General features: G+C 38.8%; 1 protein-coding gene across 1 annotated transcript; it reads right to left on the reverse strand.

Annotated features, from left to right (window-relative positions):
- Positions 1-517: 517 nt before the first annotated feature.
- Positions 518-24,454, reverse strand: APMAP (adipocyte plasma membrane associated protein). Its single transcript, XM_063443702.1, has 9 exons — positions 24,312-24,454; positions 19,269-19,385; positions 14,168-14,283; positions 12,646-12,738; positions 7,577-7,693; positions 7,321-7,495; positions 5,438-5,572; positions 4,064-4,256; positions 518-1,804 (listed from the first exon to the last, which is right to left on the reverse strand). The coding sequence occupies exons 1-9, from the start codon at positions 24,401-24,403 to the stop codon at positions 1,595-1,597; spliced, it is 1,248 nt and encodes a 415-aa protein (XP_063299772.1). The 5' UTR covers positions 24,404-24,454; the 3' UTR covers positions 518-1,594.
- Between the last annotated feature and the right edge of the window lie 341 nt (positions 24,455-24,795).

Here is a 24,795-nt window from a genome sequence, read left to right on the forward strand (position 1 = left end):
TTTGCAATCTGTATACAGGGCTTGAAAATGTCCACTCGCCATTGGCAAGTAGAAATCCACCACTTGAGTGTGGCATGTGCCCTCCAGCCTTGCACTGGCGAGGACATAACATTATGAGCCCTATGTACAGCAATGGATATTTTACTGGCTTACCAATAAAGACAATTTATACATAATACCAATAACAAAATTCTGAACTCATTCTACTATTCTTGTTAATTGTATGGAATAAGAAAACATTGAGGTAACATTTAGCAAGTGCAATTACAAGATTTTGAAAACTGTTACATAGTTCTTGAGAATGTCCTCTTTTCTCAGAATTTCAAATTGAACCAAGGCAAATTTATAGCAGTATTTGGCAATGTGATTCAATTAATGTTGGGAAAAGAATGTAGTGGCAAAAACCCATTCTATTATATGTACCAGTACTGGTTATGGTTGGCACAATATAGGAGGTGCTCATGTTTGTGTGTTTAAGAAAAGTATGTTCAAATTATGCTACACATTTGTATTTATCTTTTTCTCTGTTGTAGCATTTAAGGATGTGTTGCACTTGGCAATCAACACTGCAGTCTTTCAGATCATGTTCTGTAGTGATGCAGAATTTTCCACTTTGATGCTATAATTTAGCTTCTCTGCAATTTGTAAGTTTATAAATAACTGCAAAAATTGAATCATTCGGTAGATTAGTATTTGACACACAAAAAAAACAAACAAACAAAAAACACACACACACACACAGCTTTAACCCAGGCCATTATTTAAACCTACTGAATAATATTTTGTATAAGGCATGGCTGACTTTGCCGTTTTTACAGTATGCAAAGTATTGTATAGATGTTACATTTTATTAGGGAATTAATTAAGTCAGTGCAAGAGTTGCACGTTTATTTAGAATGCTGCACCAGACTACGTCTTATATCAACACTAGTAAGAAAAAGGACAGATATGAGATCACAAATAATGCGATCCCTTTTCAATATCGGGGTAATAATAAAAAAATACAGAGATAAATTCGGTCCCCTCAGACATATTTTATCTATATAGTCTTTTACCCAAAGCTGGGGTAATATATCCCATTCACGTGTTTATTTTCTGTGTCTGAGAAATCTATCCAGTACTTTTGTGGCAAATCAAGAAGGTTTATAAATTACCAACTGCCTTTATTCAGGTAAATGAGCATGCAGAACCATTTCTTATGTGCTTATAGAATACTTGATCTGCACAACTTCAAATGATGGTCATTTAAAGCCACGGTTTGTTCTTAGACGTATGGTTAACTCAGCACATACATTGGGCACACACAGTACTTTTAAGTTTGGATGTGTCAACAATTTATAACGTAATATGCTGCTCTGGTCCCACAACAGCTTAAATGGCTAACATTACATCGTTGGAAATGATAATACGTTATCATATTCACAAATCTAATAATATCCAAGGTGGTTCCAAGATGGATACGTGTTTCTCTTTGGGCCCCACTAGGTCGCAAATAAACATCTCACTGGGGGATGTAAAGGTAGTTAAATTCAAAACAGATACATTTTTTGCTCATTTACTAAAATGATTAGGATTTTGTTGCATTATTAGAATATCACACTTCCTGAAGATTCAGTTTGCAAATAAAAGGAGAGCGGAAGGATCCCATGTATAAATATCCATCATGTTCATGGGCTTCGCTAATGAAGGTAACCACCTCTCCATTGGGATCGTGAAAACTTCTTTTATAAGCTCCCTTCTCACCGAGTTCTACAACGAGACTGTATCTGGGAACAAACTTCATCACTGTATCATGGCTGAATAACTGTTGGAATAATAAAATAATCAGGATACAGTGCAACAAGAAGACAGATGCATTTTTAATTCTGTAATCTCAAATAAATGGGATAGAGACAGAGATAGAGATAGACACACACAAACAAATGATCCAGATAGCACTCCCAAGACTTGTAAATAAAACTTAGCTTTTAATTAGCATTAAAAATAAATCCAGCCGTGAGCGGTGCGGACGGCCGACGCCCCGCTATCCCGCCGAACAGTACCCAGCCAGGGGCCTAGGCCCTCGAGGAACCGGCTCCGTTCCCCCCCCCCCCCCCCCCCTGGACCAGGGGGGTGATCCCGGTCCTCACCCAGAAACCCTGACACCCAGACCGCCACGATTAGGACTGAGGCCTTGCTGTACTGCCAGATCTCAAAATGGCGGAGGACACACACTAAACTTCAAGATCTCGGCGGGAGAGACCTAACCCACAACTGCCGCATCCAACGTGGCTCAATAGCACTGCGGGATCAGCCACACATGGACTCCAGCCGTGTACCTGCAATATGGCACCCTACTGGGACACTAACCTTGTGGAACTCCTCTCAGGCTCTCAGCTCCGGTAAGGGGAGAGATCAACAACCAGCGGCGGGGAAAAAAAAGGCGCAACGCACCAAGCCTGCAACCAGCAGACCATACCAGCCCTCACTCTGCACCACATCACCCCTTGGAAACTCCGAGGTCCAAGCCCAGAAATTCGGACGTCGCACAGCACCCCATACAGCACCGGCTAGCCAGCCCACAGCAGCCGCACCGCGAGCAGTCTATCAGGCAACAGGGAGAACGCACTGAATCCATAGAAAGCAGGACATTCCGGACGCAAAGAGTCCTTCTAAGCTTGAACAGAATAGTCCTTACCCTCCCTAGTGTAAAATACTGAAATGCTACCTGCCTTACTGTATTATATGTCTCCATGCATAGCTATCAGTGGCTAGGGGTTAACAGTGTATTCATTGGGCCTTGCCTACTGCATCCATGGGTGGCTAAGGGGCGTAAAGGGTGAAATTAAATCGCTGGTACCTAAGCATGTACTTAACTAAAACCTAAGCATATAACCTGCATGTAACCATATAATTCAAGTGCAAAGCTATATTCCTGTATAATTTCTTGAGGTCTCATAAGAATCTCAATCTATACAATACTCAGCATGATCTAAACGTGACCATATATATATAAAAAATAGTGCACCGTACTACCACACCCTAATGTTTCCTATGCAATGTACTCTTATCTTGCAATACGCATGTGGATTGCCTTTGGGGTACCATGTGCCTGTATGTTACCATCTTATGCACTACAAAAATAAAGAATTATAAAAATAAATCAACGTTTCAGTCTGTTACACACAGATAGTCCTGATGAAAGTCTGTGTGTAACAGACAGAAACGTTAATTTATTTTTAAAGCTAATTAAAAGCTACGTTTTATTTACAAGCCCTGGGAGTGCTATCTGGATCATTTGTTCCTGTATCTTTGCCTGACAAGCACCGGGCAAGTATATTTATGATCCACGGAGTGCAGGATTATTTTTCTTGTATATGTATATACTTTTTTATTTTATCATGTGTGTGTGTGTGTGTGTGTGTCTCTTGTATATGTATATACTTTTTTATTTTCTCTCGTGTGTGTGTGTGTGTGTGTGTGTCTCTTGTATATGTATATACTTTTTTATTTTCTCTCGTGTGTGTGTGTGTGTGTCTCTTGTATATGTATATACTTTATTTTATCGTGTGTGTGTGTGTGTGTCTCAGATGATGCACAGCAGAATATATATATGAATATATATATATATATATATATATATATATATATATATATATATATATATATATATATATATTTATATATTAGGGGCCAGTTAAAGTATATATATTCTGCTGTGCATCATCTGAGACACACACACGATAAAATAAAAAAAGTATATACATATACAAGAAAAATAATCCTGCATTCTGTGGATCATAAATATACTTGCCCGGTGCTTGTATTATTCTGCTGTGCATCATCTGAGACACACACACACACACACACACACACACGATAAACACACAATAAAATAAAAAAAGTTATAGTTCAGTTACAAAGATAATCCTCATTATAGATTTATTGGGGAATTTGATGAAATATTATACACACAAAATTCTTAATTCAAGCAAGTATTTAAATATAGTTAGAGTTGTTCAAATCACCAGCATACCATATTGTATTCTCTTAGCATATAGTTATATAAATTTTAATCACATACCTTAAATATAATTCTTTTAATCCACGGTTTATTAGCCAAGAAATCCAACATGGAAAATCCAGGATTGAGTCTCACAGCAGACATGGCAACCCAGTATCCTCCCGAGCTACTGAGCCGTATGTTATCAGGAAAACCTGGCAAGTTGTCCATAAACATGTCTACCCCACCTTTTGTAAGACCAGACACGTAATATCTAGTGAAGAGGGTAAACAGAAACAATGACCATTAGTGCAAACCTACTACTGTTCATTATTTTCACAAAATTGTGGGTTTGATACCTGTAGTTAACATTTAAATTTGCACTTTAACCCCTTAAGGACCAAACTTCTGGAATAAAAGGGAATCATGACGTGTCACACACGTCGTGTGTCCTTAAGGGGTTAAAGGGACACTATAGTCACCAGAACAACTACAGCTTAATCTATTTGTTCTGGTGAATATAATAGCTCCCTTTAGGCATTTTCAGGTCAACACTGCCTTTTCATAGAAAAGGCAGTGTTTACATTGCCCCTAGGTACACCTCCAAGTGGCCACTTCTTAGATGGCTACTGGAGGGGCTTCCTGTCTTAGGGCTGCACAGTAAGCAGTCCTGCCGTTCAGCGTCCCCACGTTCTGCATGGGGAGGCTGAATTTTCCTCATAGAGATGCATTTATTAATTTCATTTCTATGAGGAGGTGCCGATTGGCCAAAATGGTGATTGGCCCTGCCCCCTTGCCAATTTTAGCCAACCCAATGCTTTCCCCATGGCTAAAAAGCGGCAATTTTGATGATGTCACCAAGAGGGCAGGGCCAGCGCCGGCAGTCCCGTGAAGAGGTGAAAATCAAGTGAGTTTTAAGTCATTATGAGTGGGCAAGCCACCTAAATGGTGGCTTTTCACTATAGGGATAGATGGCTGATGGGGTTTCAGGACAGAGATACTCTATAATGTATGGCAGTGGCATGTTTCAAGTGGGCTGGTGATTCTCAGCTTTCCCTAGAGATCTTGCTTTTGTTTGTGTGTGGGTATTTGGAGCCAGGTCTGGGCTCTGTTTGCTTTAACTGGCCACTACTACGCCATCACAGAAGACAAACACTATCTTTAGATGATGATACACATTATGTTCTAGTTATAACAGCGAGTTGCTGCGCTAGTCTTAAAAAGACATACACATATTATGTACGAATTTATTTTTTTTACCATCAAATGATGCAGAGTTTTTTTGTATGCGAGTTATTTATATATTGATCTGCACTATATTGTGATCTGGATTTTTTTTTCACTGCCACAGAAATACACATTTCTTAAATGAGGAGTTAAACAGACTATATACACATTAACAATAATGCTGGTTTTGACATTCGACAGGCAATGAGAATAATACCAATCCCAAACCTCTTTATTCGTGCCATTGTAGTTTCTGCTACAAGCAAGAAATCTTCGGCTGGAGAGAGCTGCACGCCATTGGGGAACCTTAATCCTCCCATCAAAACCTTCACTTCTTTTGTTATTCTGTCATACTCCAGCAATCTGCATGTAACACATAATTACAGGATTTACTCAATCCAATCACTCTGTTATAGATAAGTGGACACGGCTTTACAGCTGTCAAAACATGTGTTTACCCTTTCCTAGTTGTATTCAAAGTGAGAATAAGCCAAGTTATGCATTGTACACATGGAATGAGGTCAGTAGAATGTTGGAAAAATAAATATGCCACAAATATATACATTGTCTTTTACTGGATCCTCCTTTTTAAAAAGGCAAATGATATACTCTACCCAAATACATACAAGCACAGATATAGCTAGGTATAGCATTGTCAGATAAAGATTCAGATGATTTTATTTATCTCCCAATTTTGATGATGCCATTCTCCCTCCTCCTCCCTCCCTTTATTTAATAAAAAAAACAAAAAAACGATAATGTATGTCTATATCCATCCATATCTATCTACACACACACACACAATTTTTTTTTCTTATTGTCCCAAAACAGCAATCTATACAAGAAATAGCAAATTCTATGTGCTTGCTACCAGGCCTACTTTTTTGTTTTTAAATAAGATCTATACATGATAATAAGATCTATTATGATTGAAAAACAGTTCAGTCAGTCACTTAGCTCTCCTAGTGAGTACTTTGCAATGAAAAGTTTACTTAACCCCTTAAGGACCAAACTTCTGGAATAAAAGGGAATCATGACATGTCACACACGTCATGTGTCCTTAAGGGGTTAAAGGGACACTATAGTCACCAGAACAACTACAGCTTATTGCATTTGTTCTGGTGAGTAGAATCATTACCGTCAGGCTTTTTGCTGTAAACACGGTCTTTTCGGGGAAAATGCAGGGTTTACATTACAGCCTAGTGATAACTTTACTGGCCACTCCTCAGATAGCTGTTAGAGATCCTTCCTGGGTCATGGCTGCCTAAAATGCATCCAAACATTCAGTGTCTCCTCCCTCTGCATGCAGACACTGAACTTTCCTCATAGAGAGGCATTGATTCAATTCATCTCTATGATGAGATGCTGATTGGCCAGGGCTGTGTTTGTATCATGCTGGCTCTGCCTCTTTGTCAGTCTCAGCCAATCCTATGGGGAAGCATTGTGATTGGATCAGGCTACCACTTCTGCTGATGTCAGCAGGCAGGCCTAAAGGAAACAGGTACAAAATAAGCAGCTGCAGACTTGAATACAAGTAAGATTTTATATCTAAATATCTATATGTAGGGAGGCATGAGGGGACCAGGGTAGCTAGATGGTGGTTTTAACCCTATAGGGTCTGGAATACATGTTTGTGTTCCTGACCTTATAGTGATTCTTTAACACAATGCATGATTAATAAAGTAACAAAAAGTGACTGCTGCTGGACTGTGGCTCAAGCGATAGAACAAAACAAAAACACACACAACTGAAAACCCAAATCAGAGACTGCTGATGGGCATATACTTTTTCATTCTACTACATGCTAATCACATTTTTATAATTTTTTTTTTTTTTATCCCCCCACACCCTCCCCCCTCCCCTTTTTTTATAGAGGGAGATGTAATCCCTGTCAATCATCTGCACCTACAGGCACTTGAAATAAAGACAACCCTTCCTGTGCATGTGAAGTACAGTGAACTTTGAACGTTTTATATATATTTAGACATTTGTGCATTTTTTTTTTTAAATTGCGTTATTGTATAAAGTTTTGAAAATAGGGGTATTATACGCTATATTGCATGCCTAAAGCAAATTAAGAGGTAGTTAGAAGGAGGAGTTTAAGTACTTGCCGTCCATCATCTGTTCCCTCCATAACAAGATATGGATAATCCCGTCTCTGCCATTTGCTACTGGAATCTGTGAAGTAGATCTTCCTTCCATCACTGGTCACAACTAGATCATTTACAAAGGACATTTTCTTCCCTTGGACAAGTGTCTCTGAAGACACAAGCTTCTCCACAGCACCTAAACCAAATTTTTGTTAGAGTAGGAATATCTACTTTAAAGTATTTAACACACTAGTATCACAATTTCTGGTTCACACACCTGTAACAGGGTTTACTTCAAATATTCCCTGGTAAGCATCAGCAACAAAGAGCGTTCCATTAGGACCAACTCGAAGCCCCAGGGGTCGTCCACAGTTTGGTTCATATTCACGGGTTCCTGTTAGAAAAGACACAGCAATGTGTAAACTGAGTGACAGAATTTATGAACGTAGTTTATTTTATTTTTTTTACATACACTGAACAAAATTAGAAACGTAACACTTGTTTTTGCCCCCATTTTTCATGAGCTGAACTAAAAGATCTAAGACTTTTTCTATGTATACATAAGACCTATTTCTCTCAACTATCGTTCACAAATCTGTCCAATCAGCATCTTGATATGCCACACCTGTGAGGTGGATGGATTATCTTGACAAAGGAGAAGTGCACACTAACACAGATTTGTGAACAATATTTGAGAGAAAGGACTTGTGTACATAGAAAAAGTCAGATCTTTTAGTTCAGCTCATGAAAAAATGGGGGCAAAACCAAGTGTTGCGTTTATAATTTTGCCAGTGTATATTAAAAACTCTCCCATTAAGTGTATTTGCCCGATGTGGATAAATTCTTTTATTCAATTTATGACAAAAATACATAAACCGACAAAACAACACAAGTCAAATTACACAATTACATAGTTAAAACATTCACAATTCACAATAGACAGACATATTACATATTACACCCTTATCTGCAGGGACGGGCTAGGAGAGGGGTCTGTCTTAGCTCAGGACTCGTACTATTCAGGTAGTTGCAGATCTAATGTATACCAGTTTAATTTATAAGCTAGTTTCGAGTTTATTAACCCAGCTTTGCCATAGGTCCATTCTTTTTGGGGAGTTCAGATACGGTATGCTCAGATCTATTTCCATCTTCGCCTGAAGATTGATTTGATCTTTAATAGAATCCCAAAGCAATACTTGATTAGATTTCCAATTCCGTGCCAGAACAATTTTAAATGCAATAAAACAATGGATTATAAAACATCTGGTTGTGTGTGGCATATTTGGCCAATGAATATGCAACAAAACTACCTCTGGTTTCTTATCTAGTTCTATTCCAGTTATATCTTTAATGAAACTTAACATTCTCTTAATTGAGATCTGAATGTTTGAACAGCTCCACCAAATGTGGAGAAATGATCCATCCTCTTTGTCACATCTCCAACATCTAGAGGTAACTCCTGGATACATCTGAGATAGCTTGCTAGGAACTAAGTACCATCTATAGATGACCTTATAGTAGGTCTCTAATAGGTTTAAACATTGGACCTGTCGGCGAGTATTGTTTATAGCTTTACACCAATCTTGATAATCCAAAGAACACTTTAAATCTTTTTCCCATTTAGTCTTCTGGGGAAAACTAGATACCTCATTGATATTTCTGATTACCTCTATTGCTTTAGCTAAAACGTTAGGTATAATCTGATTTGAGAATATGAGTTTTATCAATATGGACGATTTTCCAGACTCTCTAATAAGATGTTTCTGCAGGAAGTGTTTAAGCCTCAAGTAGTTAAACGACTCTCGTTGGGGGAGTTGATACTTTTGTACAATGGTGCCAAAAGACATTATTTTATCTGAATATAATATCTGTGACACTTTATTTATTCCTTGTGTTCTCCAGATATCTAAGGACAGATCTATCATATTGGCTTCTATTATCCTCAAGTTTGCCGTATCCATAATTACAAACTTAAGGTCTATTTTCTTTTTGATTTCCTCCCAGACGGGCAGCATTTGGGCCCATATCTTATTATTTTTAATGTCAATCCCCATTTTATCTAGAGTTTTCATATTCCATAACAAACCCTCTGGGTTTTTTAATCCCAGATCTTCCATTTCGATATTGAACCAGCTTTCTTCTTTAGCTGTCACCGTCTGGGACCTATACATATGAGTGATCGCATTTGCCCATTACATAACTCTTATATTGGGGAAATTTAATCCTCCATCCTTAGTTTTTAATGTAAGAATATTTCTGTTAATTCTATTTTTCTTACCCTTATTGATAACATTTTCTAAATTGTTTTGTAATAACGCCAACCAGGTATCTGGGATCTTAAGTGGAATAATTTGGAATAAATAATTCCATTTAGGGATGATATAAGAATTAATAACATTAATGCGGCCCCACCAAGTAATCTGCATATTTCTCCAGTCTTTAAGTAATAAGTTTGTACTTTTTAGTAACTTTAAAAAGCTTTCTTCCATCATTCTCTCTATATTCTTAGTGATAGATATACCTAGGCAATCGAATTTCTGAGATGCCCATGTGAATGCGTATTTATTACTAATTTCCTCTCTTGATTTCTTATCTAGTTCAATACTCATCACAACTGTTTTTTTCATTATTTAACTTATAATTAGCTAATTGACTATTCGTTCTGACTTCCTCCATCAGATAATTCAGGGAACTGATTGGGTCAGTGATTGATAAAAGGATATCGTCCGCATAAAGACTAATTTTAAATTCTTTATCTCTTGTTCTATATCCTTTTATATCTGCATTTTTCCTGATATTTTCCGCTAAGGGTTCTTTTGAAAGAATATATAATAATGGCGAGAGTGGGCAGCCTTGTCGCACCCCATTATTTACTGATACCCAGTCTGAACAAACATTTGGACCTACTATTCTAGTTGAAGGATTTTTATATAAGGCCATAATTCCTCTTAACATCCAACCACCTATTCCATATACTTATAAAGTTAATTCTAAAAACTTCCAATTCAGCCTGTCGAAAGCTTTTTTCTGCGTTGACTGCTAAAGTCATAAGGGGGATATGTTTCTTATTAGCGTTGTCTATAATATCTATAATTCTTCTTGAGTTAGAGCCTACCCATCTATCTGGTATGAAACCAATTTGATCGCTGTGGATTAGCGTTTTGATAATACTCTTAAGGCGGTCTGCCAAAATGGATTAGTATTTTTACATCAGAATTAATTAATGATATGGGACGGTAGCTAGCAACGGCAGTTGGATCTTTTCCTTGTTTCAAGATGGGGAGCATATTCGCTCTTGTCATCTCTTCAGGGAAACTTCCTATTTGAACCGCATTATTGAATACTAATGCTAATTGTTTACTCAGAATAGATTTATATGTATGAAAAAACAGATTAGAAAATCCATCTGGACCGGGTGTTTTCAGTTTCTGGGTTTTCGATATAGCCATATTAACCTCAGCCTCTGTGATCGGCTTGTTGAGACCATCTTTCTGAGTTTGATCAATTTTTATTAGATTTGTACTAGTCAGATACTGTTTAATCTTATTTGTAGCGACTTCATCAGGAAGATTATATAATATCCCATAATAATCTCTGAAGCAGTTACCAATATCTTTTGGATTTATATAAGTTTTTTGGTTATATACAATCTTAGATATCCGAGCATCAGCATGCTGTTTCCTCAACTTCTTAGTTAGCATCTTGTCTGTTTTATTCCCTCTACAATAAAATCTCAGTTTTAGTTTAATATTGTTTGCTGTTTTAATATTCAAGCATTGTACGATATTCTTTTGAACTTCTGTTATTCGTCTTCCTTTCTCTATTGTAGGATCTTCATTATCCTCTGTAAGCTTATAGAGTTCAATATATAGCTCTCCTAATCTTTTTTTCTTTAGTTTTAACTTCATGATTTAACTTTATAAGATAGCCTCTCATAACTGCTTTAAAGGAACACCACGTATTTAAATTTGAGGTATCTGAAGGATCATTCTCCTTAAAAAAGCAGACTATCAATCTCTCCAATTTAGTCTTACAGTTTTTGTTATACAGCAAGTAATTATTTAATTTCCACGTTGGATTATTTCTAGCTGTCAAATTATCTTTTATTACAAATATATACATACTATGGTCTGACCATACGTTTTCTACTATATTTATTTTTACCAAATTATCTACTAAGTTTAAATTGTGTAAACTGAGTGACAGAATTTATGAACGTAGTTCATTTTATTTTTTTACATACACTGAACAAAATTAGAAACGTAACACTTGTTTTTGCCCCCATTTTTCATGAGCTGAACTAAAAGATCTAAGACTTTTTCTATGTACACATAAGGCCTATTTCTCTCAAATATTGTTCACAAATCTGTCCAATCAGCATCTTGATATGCCACACCTGTGAGGTGGATGGATTATCTTGGCAAAGGAGAAGCGCACACTAACACAGATTTGTGAACAATATTTGAGAGAAAGGACTTTTGTGTACATAGAAAAAGTCTTAGATCTTTTAGTTCAGCTCATGAAAAAATGGGGGCAAAAACAAGTGTTGCGTTTTATAATTTTGCCAGTGTATATTAAAAACTCTCCCATTAAGTGTATTTGCCCGATGTGCATGATAAGAACAATGCAGAGAAAGGTTATCACTACAGTCCCTACTCCAACTCATGGAAAAAACATAGAATTCTTACAACTCAAGTAAAGTTGATAAGAGAAGCAGTTTGCAACACTAGGGAAACTCATTAGTTCATAGCAATTGAAAACTAAGCTTTGGCAATACTGTATCTTGTTTGAACATGTCTCTTATGATGGGGTAGATATGTATTGCATAAATACAACATAGGAATTTGAGTGAGCTGTGAAATGAAGCATGTTTTTCATTACAAATAGATTTGTTGAATGGATTGTTCACAATTGCTTTGGGGTCAAATGCCAACTTGCTTGTTAACTCCACATATTCAAAATTGCAGCCTGCAAGCACAACTGCACAGGGCTCCTAGCATTCATTCCCTCCTTGATTTAATAGATTTTTAGCAATCCCAGCACTGTTATATATCCATCTATATCTCTACACAATAAATGCAGTAATAATTTACTGCATTCCAAATGATAAATACGGATGGATAACATAAGCCTTAAAAGGAACACTCCAAGCACCATAATCACTAAAGCTTGCGGTTGTGATTATGGTGCAAGAACTGCCACTCCCATGGGCTTTTCCCAATCTCCACTAATAATTCCAAAGTTCCTAAGCAGGAACTTCCTTCAGCTCATTGCCTGAGGATATCAGCTGATGTCAAGCAAGCTGTAGTACCGTAGCGGAATAAATGGTTATCTAAAAGTGCTTACCGCATGGGGGTCTGCCAAGTCTAGCAATTGTGTGAATTTGGCCATCTTCAATCTTTACAATCTGCCCATCAGCTGTTCCAGTGAAAAACACATCTAAATAAAGAAAGCATTGTTAGCAACTCAAAGTCCTGGATCTGCAGTGGTTATGGTGGTTTGATAGTTTCTCTAATAACCATAATTCTCAACACTAGATTATCCTAAAAATTATGATAAACAGATCTATCCAACAACAGAAAGAGGTTGAAACAAAACTTGATACGGGCTACATTATTATCATATATGTAAGCCAGTGGTGTATCCTGGTTTTGTGCTGCCCTAGGCAGGACAAAACTCAGGCGCCCCCCTCCCGCCCGCGCCACCCCCATCCAACCCTTCCCCCCGCCCGCACCACCCCCACCCTTCCCCCGCCCCGCCTTCTAAATACACACACACACACACACACACTCACTTACAGATACGCATACACTAGCTAACAGAAACACACACTAGCTAACAGAAACACACACTAGCTAACAGAAACACACACTAGCTAACAGAAACACACACTAGCTAACAGAAACACACACTCACACACTGACATTCACACACACACACTGACATTCACACACACACACTGACATTCACACACTAACAGACACACACACATACTCACTCACTCACATATTTCACACTTTTTTTTTTTTTTTTATTTAACCCCCCCAGCCTCCTTACCTTTGGGAATGCTGGGGGGGGGGGGGGGGGGGTTCCTATTTCTCCCTGGTGGTCCAGTGGCTGCTGGGCGGCGCTGGCTGGCGGCGCTGGCGAGGGAGCACTTCCACTTCCTTTGAGCTGTCTGCTCAGCTCCCTCGCGCGCCGCCCGCAGAGTGAGGCTGGGAGCCGGAATATGCCGTCATCTTCCGGCTCCCAGCCTCACTGCGGCGCGCGAGGGAGCTGAGCAGACAGCTCAGAGGAAGTGCTCCCTCGCCAGCGCCGCCCGCCCGCCCAGACGGCATGTCGGTTAGCCGCAAGGCTAACAAGGCATTTGCCCTGGGCATTTGGGGGCGGCGTGGAAAATGCCGCCCAAGGCAAATGCCTTGTTAGCCTAATACGCCCCTGTATGTAGCACCAATATAGTACAAGTGCTTTAACATTTTTGCATGTAACAAAAGTGAAGCTTTATCACTGAATGAATGCCCACAATAAAGACATTGGACTCCATTGCAACATTGTAAATAATGTCTTAAATGTTTTAAAAGGATTACCCAACAATGGATTACACACATAAGGAATTTGAATGATTATAATAAAAGCAGACAAGGACACTGCTTACAGTAATTTGTGAACAAGTTTCTCAACATTTGTTACCTCACTGCACTATTGAAACAAACATACTTTTCAAGTCACATAAAGCATATCTACATTCCACGTTGACAGTTGCATGCTGCCGGCTCCTATTTATCCATTGCAATGAGAGGGTTTATATAAGTTTATCATGTAATAAGATATGATGGGGTATGGTTATCGCTTCATACAATGCACCGACCTCCAATGTTCGCAAGGGATTCTGGCCCAATAAGTTGCCCCTCATACAATCGTTCAGCTTGTCTTAATTTCACATTTTGCTCAAGGGCACCCGTCATAAGAGGAGGCACATGGTAACTAGAAAAAAAAAAAAGTTGTTTGCAAGAATGTTAAGAAAAAAAAAACACAACACACCTTTTAAATGTATTTAAAAAATAAACAAATTACTGAACTGTGCAATTGTCGAAGACAAAAATAACCCCTTCAGTAAAAGCCATTAAGCAGGAAGTAGATTCTGTCTGATAATTTCGTCCAGCATTTGGATGATCATAACTGCTGTGCCATATATGAGCTTGTTGGTCTCTGTGATGGTGTTAGTCAGGATTGTAAATGGTGCCTAATAAACTACTGCTAGCATACTGTCTGGTGGGAGATTGTCAGGTAATCTTTGAGTGGTCAAGAACAGCTAGCTTCTCTATGAAAGTCTTATTTCAAAAGGCATCCCATCTTGGGGTACAGATGTAGGTTGGCAATCCTTTAAGTACAGGTGTGGGCATGCGAGTCTCATCTGCCTCTTGCACGTTCTGTTGTGTGGTCCAGGGGAGCCCAAGAGGTAGATTCCCAGATGTTGTGGAACTACGTTTCTTTAGAATGACAAAGCATCATGGAAGCTGTAGTTCTACAACATCTGGGATCTACCTTTTAGCCCCTGGTGTGGTCAGCCTAATTCCAGTCGTGACACCGGTTAACAATCAGGTGACCAGAGGTAAGAGTTAAAAAAAAAAAAAATATATATATATATATATATATATATATATATATATATATATATATATATATATATATATATATATATATATATATATATATATATATATATATATAGTATTACAGGCAAATTTACTTACCCAAACCGGTCCTTCGCGGGTGCCATCTTGATCTGGCGGGTCCTCTTCAGTGCCAAAGTCACTGTTGTACTCTCGAGCGAGATCCCGCAAGACTTTCCCATAGACACAGCCAATTCCCTGCAGGCGTCACTGGTGATGGCTGTCAGGATTGACACTTAGACTCCTTACCAAGTCTAATAAAGTCAGGCCGAGGAGAAATACAGAGACAAAGTAGTCCCTATTTTGTCTCATATCTCTTGACTGGGTTGGAGTTTCATTAAAATTCAAGCAGTCAAAATAAGTATTTCTTAAAGATTCTATCTTTATCAAATACAAATTTTTCAGGGAGGGGTGGGTGGGTGAGATGAGTTGGTGACAACAAAACATATTTTGCATCTCTATGATAAACATATTAATTGCATTAAGGGCTCTGTCATGACAACTTTACTTTAAGATCCCCTGCCTCTTGTATATTAATAAATTTAAAAAAATATATTAGTAGCAATCACTGGTCAAAAAAGCAGAATGTTGTGAGGGTTTTTTTTTTTTTTTTTTTTTTTTAAATCAGTGAAAATACAGAGCATGAACAGATGCATATTTCACAATTCAGCAGACTAATTTCAGAAAACAGACATGAATAAAAATATAAACAAGTGCGGTCGAGTATTAGTTGATAAAGCATAGTTACACAATCGGAATACATGCATATCCTTTCACAATTTCCTTCATGCTGGAAAGCACAGTGGAGAAAAAGAAAATTAAAATGTAGTATGTGACTCTAGAAGCGGATTCGATTTAAAGAAAAAAAAAAAAAAACACAATACAATGACTTTTCTGTGCAAGTTACCAATTGTGCAGTAGTGGATTAACCCCTTAAGGACAGACGACGGATATATTCCGTCATGATTCCCTTTTATTCCAGAAGTTGTGTCATTAACCCCTTAAGGACACATGACGTGTGTGACACGTCATGATTCCATTTTATTCCAGAAGTTTGGTCCTTAAGGGGTTAAGGGGTTAATGAGGCAATGATGGAAATATTTGATTTATTACAGTACACAGTCATTTCTTAGCAGGCTAAATAGTTAAAGTAAAACAAACCTGTACACATGACCTCGATAACAAGCTGACCGGTTTACTCAAGTGAGAACTGACAGGATTTCAAATTAAACTTCAAAATTAGGCCAAAATAGTGAGTTTAAAAAATTCTTTAGTCAAAATTATACTTTCAGTTTGGCTAAATTTGAAATACCAGCAATTCTCGTTTTAGTGAATACCCCTGTGACTGTTTTATATGCCCTACATGGGGCTTTCATTCATTCAATGTCATGAATCAAAGGGAGCGGTTGAAAGATTTCTCCAAGCACTGAAAACTCTACAGCCTGTTGTAGTGGTTCCTAGGGTTTCAAGGATAAGATGTCAAACCGTTTGACATCTTACCAGGGGTCCGCCAGGCGCCCGCTGCCACCTACTGGGGAGCTGGAAGCTCCTGCAAGCTCCATTGTGCCAACCCCTGACATGCAATACTGGCTCATTGACTCAGAGTGACAGCTGAGTGCTCACAGCCAAAAAAGTGTCCTTGCACTGCAAGATTCTTCTCAGCCCAAGGTGTCAAACCATACTCTTGTAGGGTACAGAGTGTTCTAGTGGTTATGATGATTGGAGTGTACTTTTAGAAATTAGCAGACCACACAGCAACACTGCACAATATGTGCTATGGTCAGTTCAGGATTATCCATCTGTACAGGGGAAAATATTTCTTTAAAAAAATAGAAATGTTAGGAGTAAAAAGTTGGTTTAAATGATGGATTTAAAAATGTGAGATTTAAATTAAGTGGATTTATATGAAAGTATACTTTTAAATTCCATGTCCATTACTTTACTTCACACTCAATGTCAAAATACTTTGTGCAACATATTGCAAAATTAGAATTGCAGAACACAAAGCAGATGTCCAGTTAAATATATTTTCTTCAGCGCCAACACAATGAAAATGTTATGGCTGCAAAAATTCTAACATAATTAGCAGTTAAAAATGCGACATTTATTATGTTTTCAAGAAGACAATACATACTTGTGTAAGCGAGATAAAAACACATGCAATAATTTAGACTTAAGTATTCATAAAAATAAGAATGTTAAATGAACACAAATTCTTAAAGTACAAAACTAGCATTTTTTTCATTATTTCACATTTATAATTAAGCCAGTCTGATCTATAGCAGAATCCATAATTTATTAGCCAAACGTTGTACTGAAAGATTAAGGAAAAATACTGCGACGTGCCAAAAATCGTATATGTGAGGATATAAAACTAAAAGGGGCAACACATATTAGCAATTGTAACCCACGTCACAGAATGAAAATTACTGAACACATTCTCAATGTAAGAGAGTGTGTACCCCTCTGACTGATGTTTCGGCAATTTGTCTGACAAGCCATTAAATGTATATCTGCACTCCGACTCCCTTAAGCAAACACATCCAAAGTTTTGCAATATCATCTTCGTTCTGGAAGCAATTAAATTACCTTCAATCAAGTCAGAAACCCCACGGTGTTTAACAGATCTTCCTCAATATCCTAACACACTTTAGCAACTATTAGTATTATTTGCCTTACAACTTGTTAACCTGCCTTGTTAATTTCTGTATAGTTGGCAACTAATACTTTCATATAAATTTTTATTATTATTTTAGGGAGATTGAATTTATTTGCCAAGATTTTTCAGTTTCACACCAAATGCTATACATCCTCCTCCCCCCCAATACCTAATCCACCTCCAGCATTCCCCACAGAATATTATACTTCTGGATTCTAAACTTCCTTTGCATTCTTTCTTTCTACATACCTATACCTGTAACCTGGCTTCGCCCAGCAAACATTTACACTACATCTCCCCTGACGGCTTGGCAACAATAGGGCTGCAAAAGCATTATGGGAGATGTGGTCCACGACATCTGGAGTACCAAAGGTTGCCTACCCATGTGCTAGATTGTAAGCTCATGGGAGCCATCCCGTATGTCTTATTCAACAATATGGTACATGAAAAGCCATTTGAATTAGACTTTTATAGAGACAAAGTAAGACAAAACATGTATTACACCAAAACTCGCCACATTAACAGGTTGCTCCAAATATCATGACCACTACAGCCTGCTGTACTGGTTAAGATGACAGGAGTAGCCTGGCCAGTTTCCCCTGACAATGGTGTAACCCTCAGGGACCCCCTCCCGCCAGGCTCTGGAGAGAGGAAGGGGTTAAAATCTTACCTTTCTCCAGCGTCGGGCGGGGAGCTTTCCTCCTCCTCTCCTCCTTCCTCGCGACGTCATCGGCTGAATGAGCATGCGCGGCAGGAGCCGCGCGCGCATTCAGCCGGTCTCATAGGAAAGCATTTACAATGCTTTCCTATGGACGCTGGCGTCTTCTCACTGTGATTTTCACAGTGAGAAGCACGCAAGCGCCTCTAGCGGCTGTCAATGAGACAGCCACTACAGGCTCTGGAGGCTGGATTAACCCTCAGTATAAACATAGTAGATTCTCTGAAACTGCTATGTTTAAAAAAAAAAAAAAAGGGTTAATCCTATAGCGACCTGGCACCCAGACCAATTCATTAAGCTGAAGTGGCCTGGGTGCCGAGAGTGGTCCTTAAACATTAAATTGGGCTAGTAATTTTTCCCTTGAGATAGTTTAGTACATTTTCTTTCCCGTTGGCAAACATATCATGATAATTTTACATTCTGGCAAACATATCTGGGGTGACAAAGGTTTAAATTTAAAAAAAAAAAAAAATACAATACAAAAAACCATAGCTGTTTGGCATAAAATGTGATTCTCATTGAATGGCCAACAATTCACACCACTGTATAAATGAGACTGATTTCCAAGCAGAGGGTAACATCCACCCATCACAATATAACCTTCAATCAGGGGCTCCAGGAGAGCAGTATAGGGAGTGATCAAATAGAAAATATTGAGACTCTCTTAAATGTTCCTGAATGTGATCTCAGGAACAGGAACAGGAACAGGAACACGAACAAACACACACACACACTTCAGAAGGTTTCACTAATGTAATTTAGCTCAATAGAGCAGCAATGCTTACCTGAAGATGACCAAGTATTCAAACCAAAGTTCTACAAACAACTGATGGTCAATTAAGATAATCCCACTAGGAAGTATTTATTTATGCAAGTTAAAGACACATCATGAAAGCATATTCCCCCCTTTTCGACATACCTCAAATATTGTGGATCAATGGGGCAATCAAGGAAACAGATAGCAGCCAAACATGGGATCAGCAAAGACAGTGCCAGAAAAGTTAATGTTGCTTTGAAGACTTTTCCACTGTATGTGCTGCAGGGGAAAAAAAAGTTACAAAATGTTACAAATCAGCTTACAGAGAACAACACTATCTATACTAAGTAAGATTTAAACTGGTACAGTCCGATATCTGACACAAAGCATTTACTGTTAAAGGTTATGGAATCGGTGCGATTACACATAATCAAGAACAAATAATCCACTAACAATATATAATACATTCTCACAATTTTAGGAAACCGTTTATGCGTTTGTACTATAGGCCTGGTGTTCCCTCTGAGGCAAGCCAAGTGCTCATGAAACTTCCATTGGTTATTAGAACAGAGTTCTAATATAGCTTAGAATACTTCTACGCCATCACCTCCAGTGCTCTCTTTATATTTTGCAAAGTTTCCCGAAAAGCAAAATCCACACTCTGTGTGCAGCAGCCTAAAGGCTGAGCTCAGGCAGGTTATACTTAACGGAATCTCTACCTCGAACATCCCATTATCTTCTTTATTCAGTTCCTGATGTGTCTGGCTGAACTTGAATACCTGCTGTGCTCTATGCACACACAAGAAAACAACATCGGTATATAAAGGATCCTCCTGGCAGACCCTTCGTAGACCAGCCCTCACAAAGCACAAGAAACTTTTTCCCACAGCTGTCACGGGAACTGACAAAAGACAAGACTTCTGGCTTCCAAGTTTTGGCACGTTCAGGCTTGACTATAAGACAAAGTAGGATTACTTTGTTTTATGGTAAGTTTTGACTGTGCTGGAATTTATATTAATTCTTTTTCAGTGTCTTTCTATCCAAATTACACTGCAGATGTCTGTTCTCAAACATCTGACCCTATATTTGACAAAATGTGCTTCAAAGAGAAAATGTTAAAGGAACAGTAACAGTAGGAATACAAACTTTCCTTTCATAATGTTAGAGTATTAGCCTTCATATTTAGATGCACCCCCTTTCTCCCCCAGAATTCCTCTGGCCCTTCTTCCTGGCGGAGATCATCATTACTGATTATGCCAATGCCAATCCTAGCATTGGGGGCTATTGAACATGCACAGCAATCTCTGCACCAATCAGTATCGCCTCATAGAGATGCATTCACTCAATGCACCTGTATGGGAAGCGTTCGGCGTCACCATACCAAACATGTAGACGTTCTGCAGTGGCACATCCAGTAAGCCCATCTTTTGGTTGTCAGAGTAAAGGCCACTAGATGGGGAGTTACGCAGCCATGTAAACATTGCCTTTTCTCACGGATGAGACTGTAGGGATACTAGAACCAACTAGTTTAAGTTGTAGTGGTTCTGGTGCCTAGAGTGTCCATTTAAAGTTGTATTTAGCACATTTCTATCTGTTCATAAGGATTTATGGGAGCAGTTCTACTCATATCACAAATGGAACTGCTCTAAAAAGTGATAGTAGCTATAGCACGGATACTATCAGTTTACACAGTAAACTGGGCTACATGTAGCTGTCGGCTGAGCCACAGTCCTTTCCTGGGAGAGAGGGGGAGGGGGGGGGGGGGGAGAGATTCCGTTTAACTAGAGCATGCACAGACCCTACACAAAAGTTAGAAGAAAAAAAATAAACACATACAAACCAGAAGTAAGAATCAAGCTTGCCAGACTGACAGTTCTGAAAGGCAGGCTTACAGCTACAAAAATTATTTACAGATTACAGTAAATCCAAACCACTATCAGAACAAAGAGTAGGCTTATGGTGCTCTATGCGCCATCTCTTTTGTAAATATACAAAATTGTGATGGTCCTTTAAAGGAACAGTTCAAGCAATATAATAAATACAGCACGTTGTAGTGCTTATGGTGCGAGGAATGCCCTGGTGCCTGTAATAAGTGGGGGGACTGATTAACAGCCAAACTGTATGCCAACAAAGTGTAATGGTGTTCTAATACAGGGATTTATGCTCCATTCTACACTTAGGCAATAATGGGGTCCTCTGTAAGCACATGACCTTTCACCAGGCAAAACTAGTTGGGTTGTTGATAAACTCCTCCTCCATTCCCTTCCAGTGTAATCCCCCTTCCCCCAGTAGGCACTATGGTTCTGTTAGATCATAAGGCAGTGGTTCCTAACCCAGTCCTCCCTAACAGTCCAGGATTTAAGGATTACTCAATTGTGTCTAAGGTGTTTTTGAAAAAGAAAAAGAAAAAAAAACACACACGTTAGACACAACAGGGTAATCCCTAACTCCTGGACTGGGAGCGGGTACTTGAGAACTGGGTTGGGAACCCCTGTCCTAAGGGACTGACTGATGGAGGTGTGTCCAGCAAAAGGAAGGGTTAACCTGTTAAAAGCCTTGTGAATAGCACATGATCTCGCTCTTTGAATTTCCCTCTCCCTCTTACTCTCAGCCGATGATCAATGGAGTGGTAACTGTATCACGTGTCTATGCATGTTTCACTATGTTAATTTAGTTTACTTTCCATTCAATTAATGACTAGTTTGGTAGCAACATATACTGACCTAATTCAAATGTTTATGTATTGTTTATGTTTGATTAGCCTCTTAATAAATATTATTGAATTGCCGAAAGCAAGGAGTGTGGACTGACTTTACACTTGGGTTTTAAGTTATTTTAAGTTATTAATTCCATATGTTTACTACAGTGCCCCTCATTGTAAAGAGTCAAACTGTTTTAGAAGCCCAGCGAGAGGCTAGCCCATTGGTTGAGAGCATCATCTAACATCCAGTCAATCAGCTAAGCCTTACACCACAGTGCTTAGCGCAGTGAAGAGTCCTTTCAGCTCTCACTGAGCAGTAGTGAAGACAGGTAGCAGTACCTGTTGGACCCCATGTAAGAAGTCAAACAGTTTTAAAATGCTATAACTACTTACAGAAGGGGATGCCAGGGCACTTGCAGCAATATAACAGCTGCCGGTAAATGAAAGGGATTACAACTATCAACAGCTTGCAGTGCATGCTGACAGAATTCATTTTTTTGCATAGGACTGGAGAATAAACGATGTAGAATTTTTTTTTTATATTTTTTGTTAAATAATAAAAAAAAGTTTGCACATGACAAAAAAAGAGAGCATATATTCCACCAAAATAGAGGGGGAGAGGGGGACAACAACATTCTTTGCAAGATTAGCATGCAAACATAATTAGTGTCATAATTAGTGTCATTTCAATGCTGGTTCATAATAACCAACACTAATTTTAAAACTTTGCGTGTCAACTTTTAATTAGGGGAGTATTTTCCAACATTTTAAAAAATGTATCAAATGACGCCAATTTACTCCAGCAATCTAGTTTGGGAAGACATTCAGAGCTCCTGCTATGAGCATTAAATGGTTTAGCAATATTGTATTACTGCACAGTGGGGGAAAAGAATATCCTTTGCAAAAAGTGGAAATCCTAGACTTGTAAATAGCATGGCTTACTTTCAGGTTGTAGGAACATAAGTTGGAGACAGACATGGTTATTTACGAAGCACTGATTTTGAAATAATCAAAGGGACATTAAAGTCACCAGAACAACTACAGATTAAAGGTACACTTATAGGCACCCAGACCACTTCAGCTCATTGAAGTGGTCTGGGTGCACTGTCCTTGTCACTTTAACCCTGCAATTGTAATTATCGCTGTTATTGAGAAACTACAATAATTACATTGCAGAGTTAACTCCACTTCCAGTGGCTGTCTTCAGGGTGGCCTAACTATGGGGTACTCCTAATGCAATTGCAGTGCATGCGCTTTAGGTACCCATAAACCTAAGTTGTGTGTTCCTGACCCTATAGTGATCCTTTAAATCAAAACATAAAAATTAAGACTCAATCGTTGATCTGGAAAAAAAAAAATAAAAAATTCCCCAACTCCACTACGTAGTGTCATTTTGGGGGGGGGGGGGGGGGGGGGGTTGTCTTCATTTTGCAGTTCAGATGTAATGTGCTGAAATCCAGGGTTTAAAGGAACACAAAGAAAAATACCTACTACAGTTTGTTATACTGGTTATAGTGCAAGCAGTGTCCAGTCACCCGCATTGGAACTTTTCAAACAAGCAGGTAAGGAGTCAAACATTCCAAAACAGTTTGACTACTTACAATGGGCACCATAAAATATGATATACACACACACACACACACACACAAACAATTTTTAATAGTTCACTTGCCCGGGTGCAGAAACCCACATTAAATATGTAACAAAACGGAAAAAAAAAAGGGGGTGCACTCCAAGATCTTCCAAAACAAACAGTGTTTAATCCAACATTATATATATATATATATATATACACACACATACACACACACACACACACATACACACATACACACGTACTATAAAAAATAAAAATCAGAGGGAGGCAAGAAACAATATTCTTGTTGTGATTACTACACATTAAGGATAGGCAACTTTAGGTCACATTTTACTAGAGGTCATAAATACACTGAAAGGATAAATAGATAAGGGTTGCCAAACACCTGTAGTTCTAAAACCTCTGGGGGGGGGGGGGGGGGATTTGGGGCACCCCTATATTAAATTAATGTATGCTCTATAAGAAGCAGGGCATTTAGTAAATCTGCTATTGAAAGGCACAGTATGTGCACTCTGAGAATTCTGCGACATAAATATAAAATAAATAAAGTGTGCAGCCTGCTATGTATGATGACATTACACAATCTGGGTAAATGCTGTCATACCTCTGCACATACTGGCATCTGCCCCCATACATTCACATCTTGATGAATGACCCTCCCCGTTAGCTGGATTTGGTACAGAGATGGCTATTCTCAAGCAGTACTGCATCTGTGGACTGGGGGTGATGGGAGTTGTAACTGCTGTGGACTGGGAGTGATGGGAGTTGTATAATCCATAGGCCTGCATAGGGTCCATTGAATGGCAGACCCTTCGCCCAGGTCAGCTGACCAATATTAACCCTACATTGTCCATACAGGGACCCTGATGCCTATTGGCAGACACTGGAAGCCAAGCCTTCCTCTCACCTGTTCCTCTCGGTTTCCTGCACGGCTGCCTCATCAGTGACCACCTGGGGCCGGATGGGCCTCCGTTGCCGCAGACACTCTCCGTCGTCCATGGCCGTCTGGGGCTCGCGCAGCGCGCACACCAAGGGCAAGTGCCAGCCGCATGCACTATGGGCGGAGCAAAGCAACCAATAGGAAGCTAGCTGTCAAACAGTTCGTCCAATAAGAAGCTAGATTTCATTAAAACTAGACAATAGAACGAGCGATAAGTCTTCCCACCAGCCTATGGGAGAATGTTTATTGTTACAAATTTCAGCCAATAGGAGGGAGGCTGTTGTCTCCGCAGTGGTAGTGCTTTGCACTTCTGAACTGTCAGAGCTATTTACTATAGTGCGAAATCTTTCTAAGGAATTCAAAGGGATTTTATTTATTTTTTATTTACACTACACTAGCCAAACTGAAAGCATAGGTGACTTGGATAACTTTTCAAATTCTAATATTTTGG

The sequence above is a fragment of the Pelobates fuscus genome, chromosome 2 (assembly GCF_036172605.1).
Source record: "Pelobates fuscus isolate aPelFus1 chromosome 2, aPelFus1.pri, whole genome shotgun sequence".
NCBI lineage: Eukaryota > Metazoa > Chordata > Amphibia > Anura > Pelobatidae > Pelobates > Pelobates fuscus.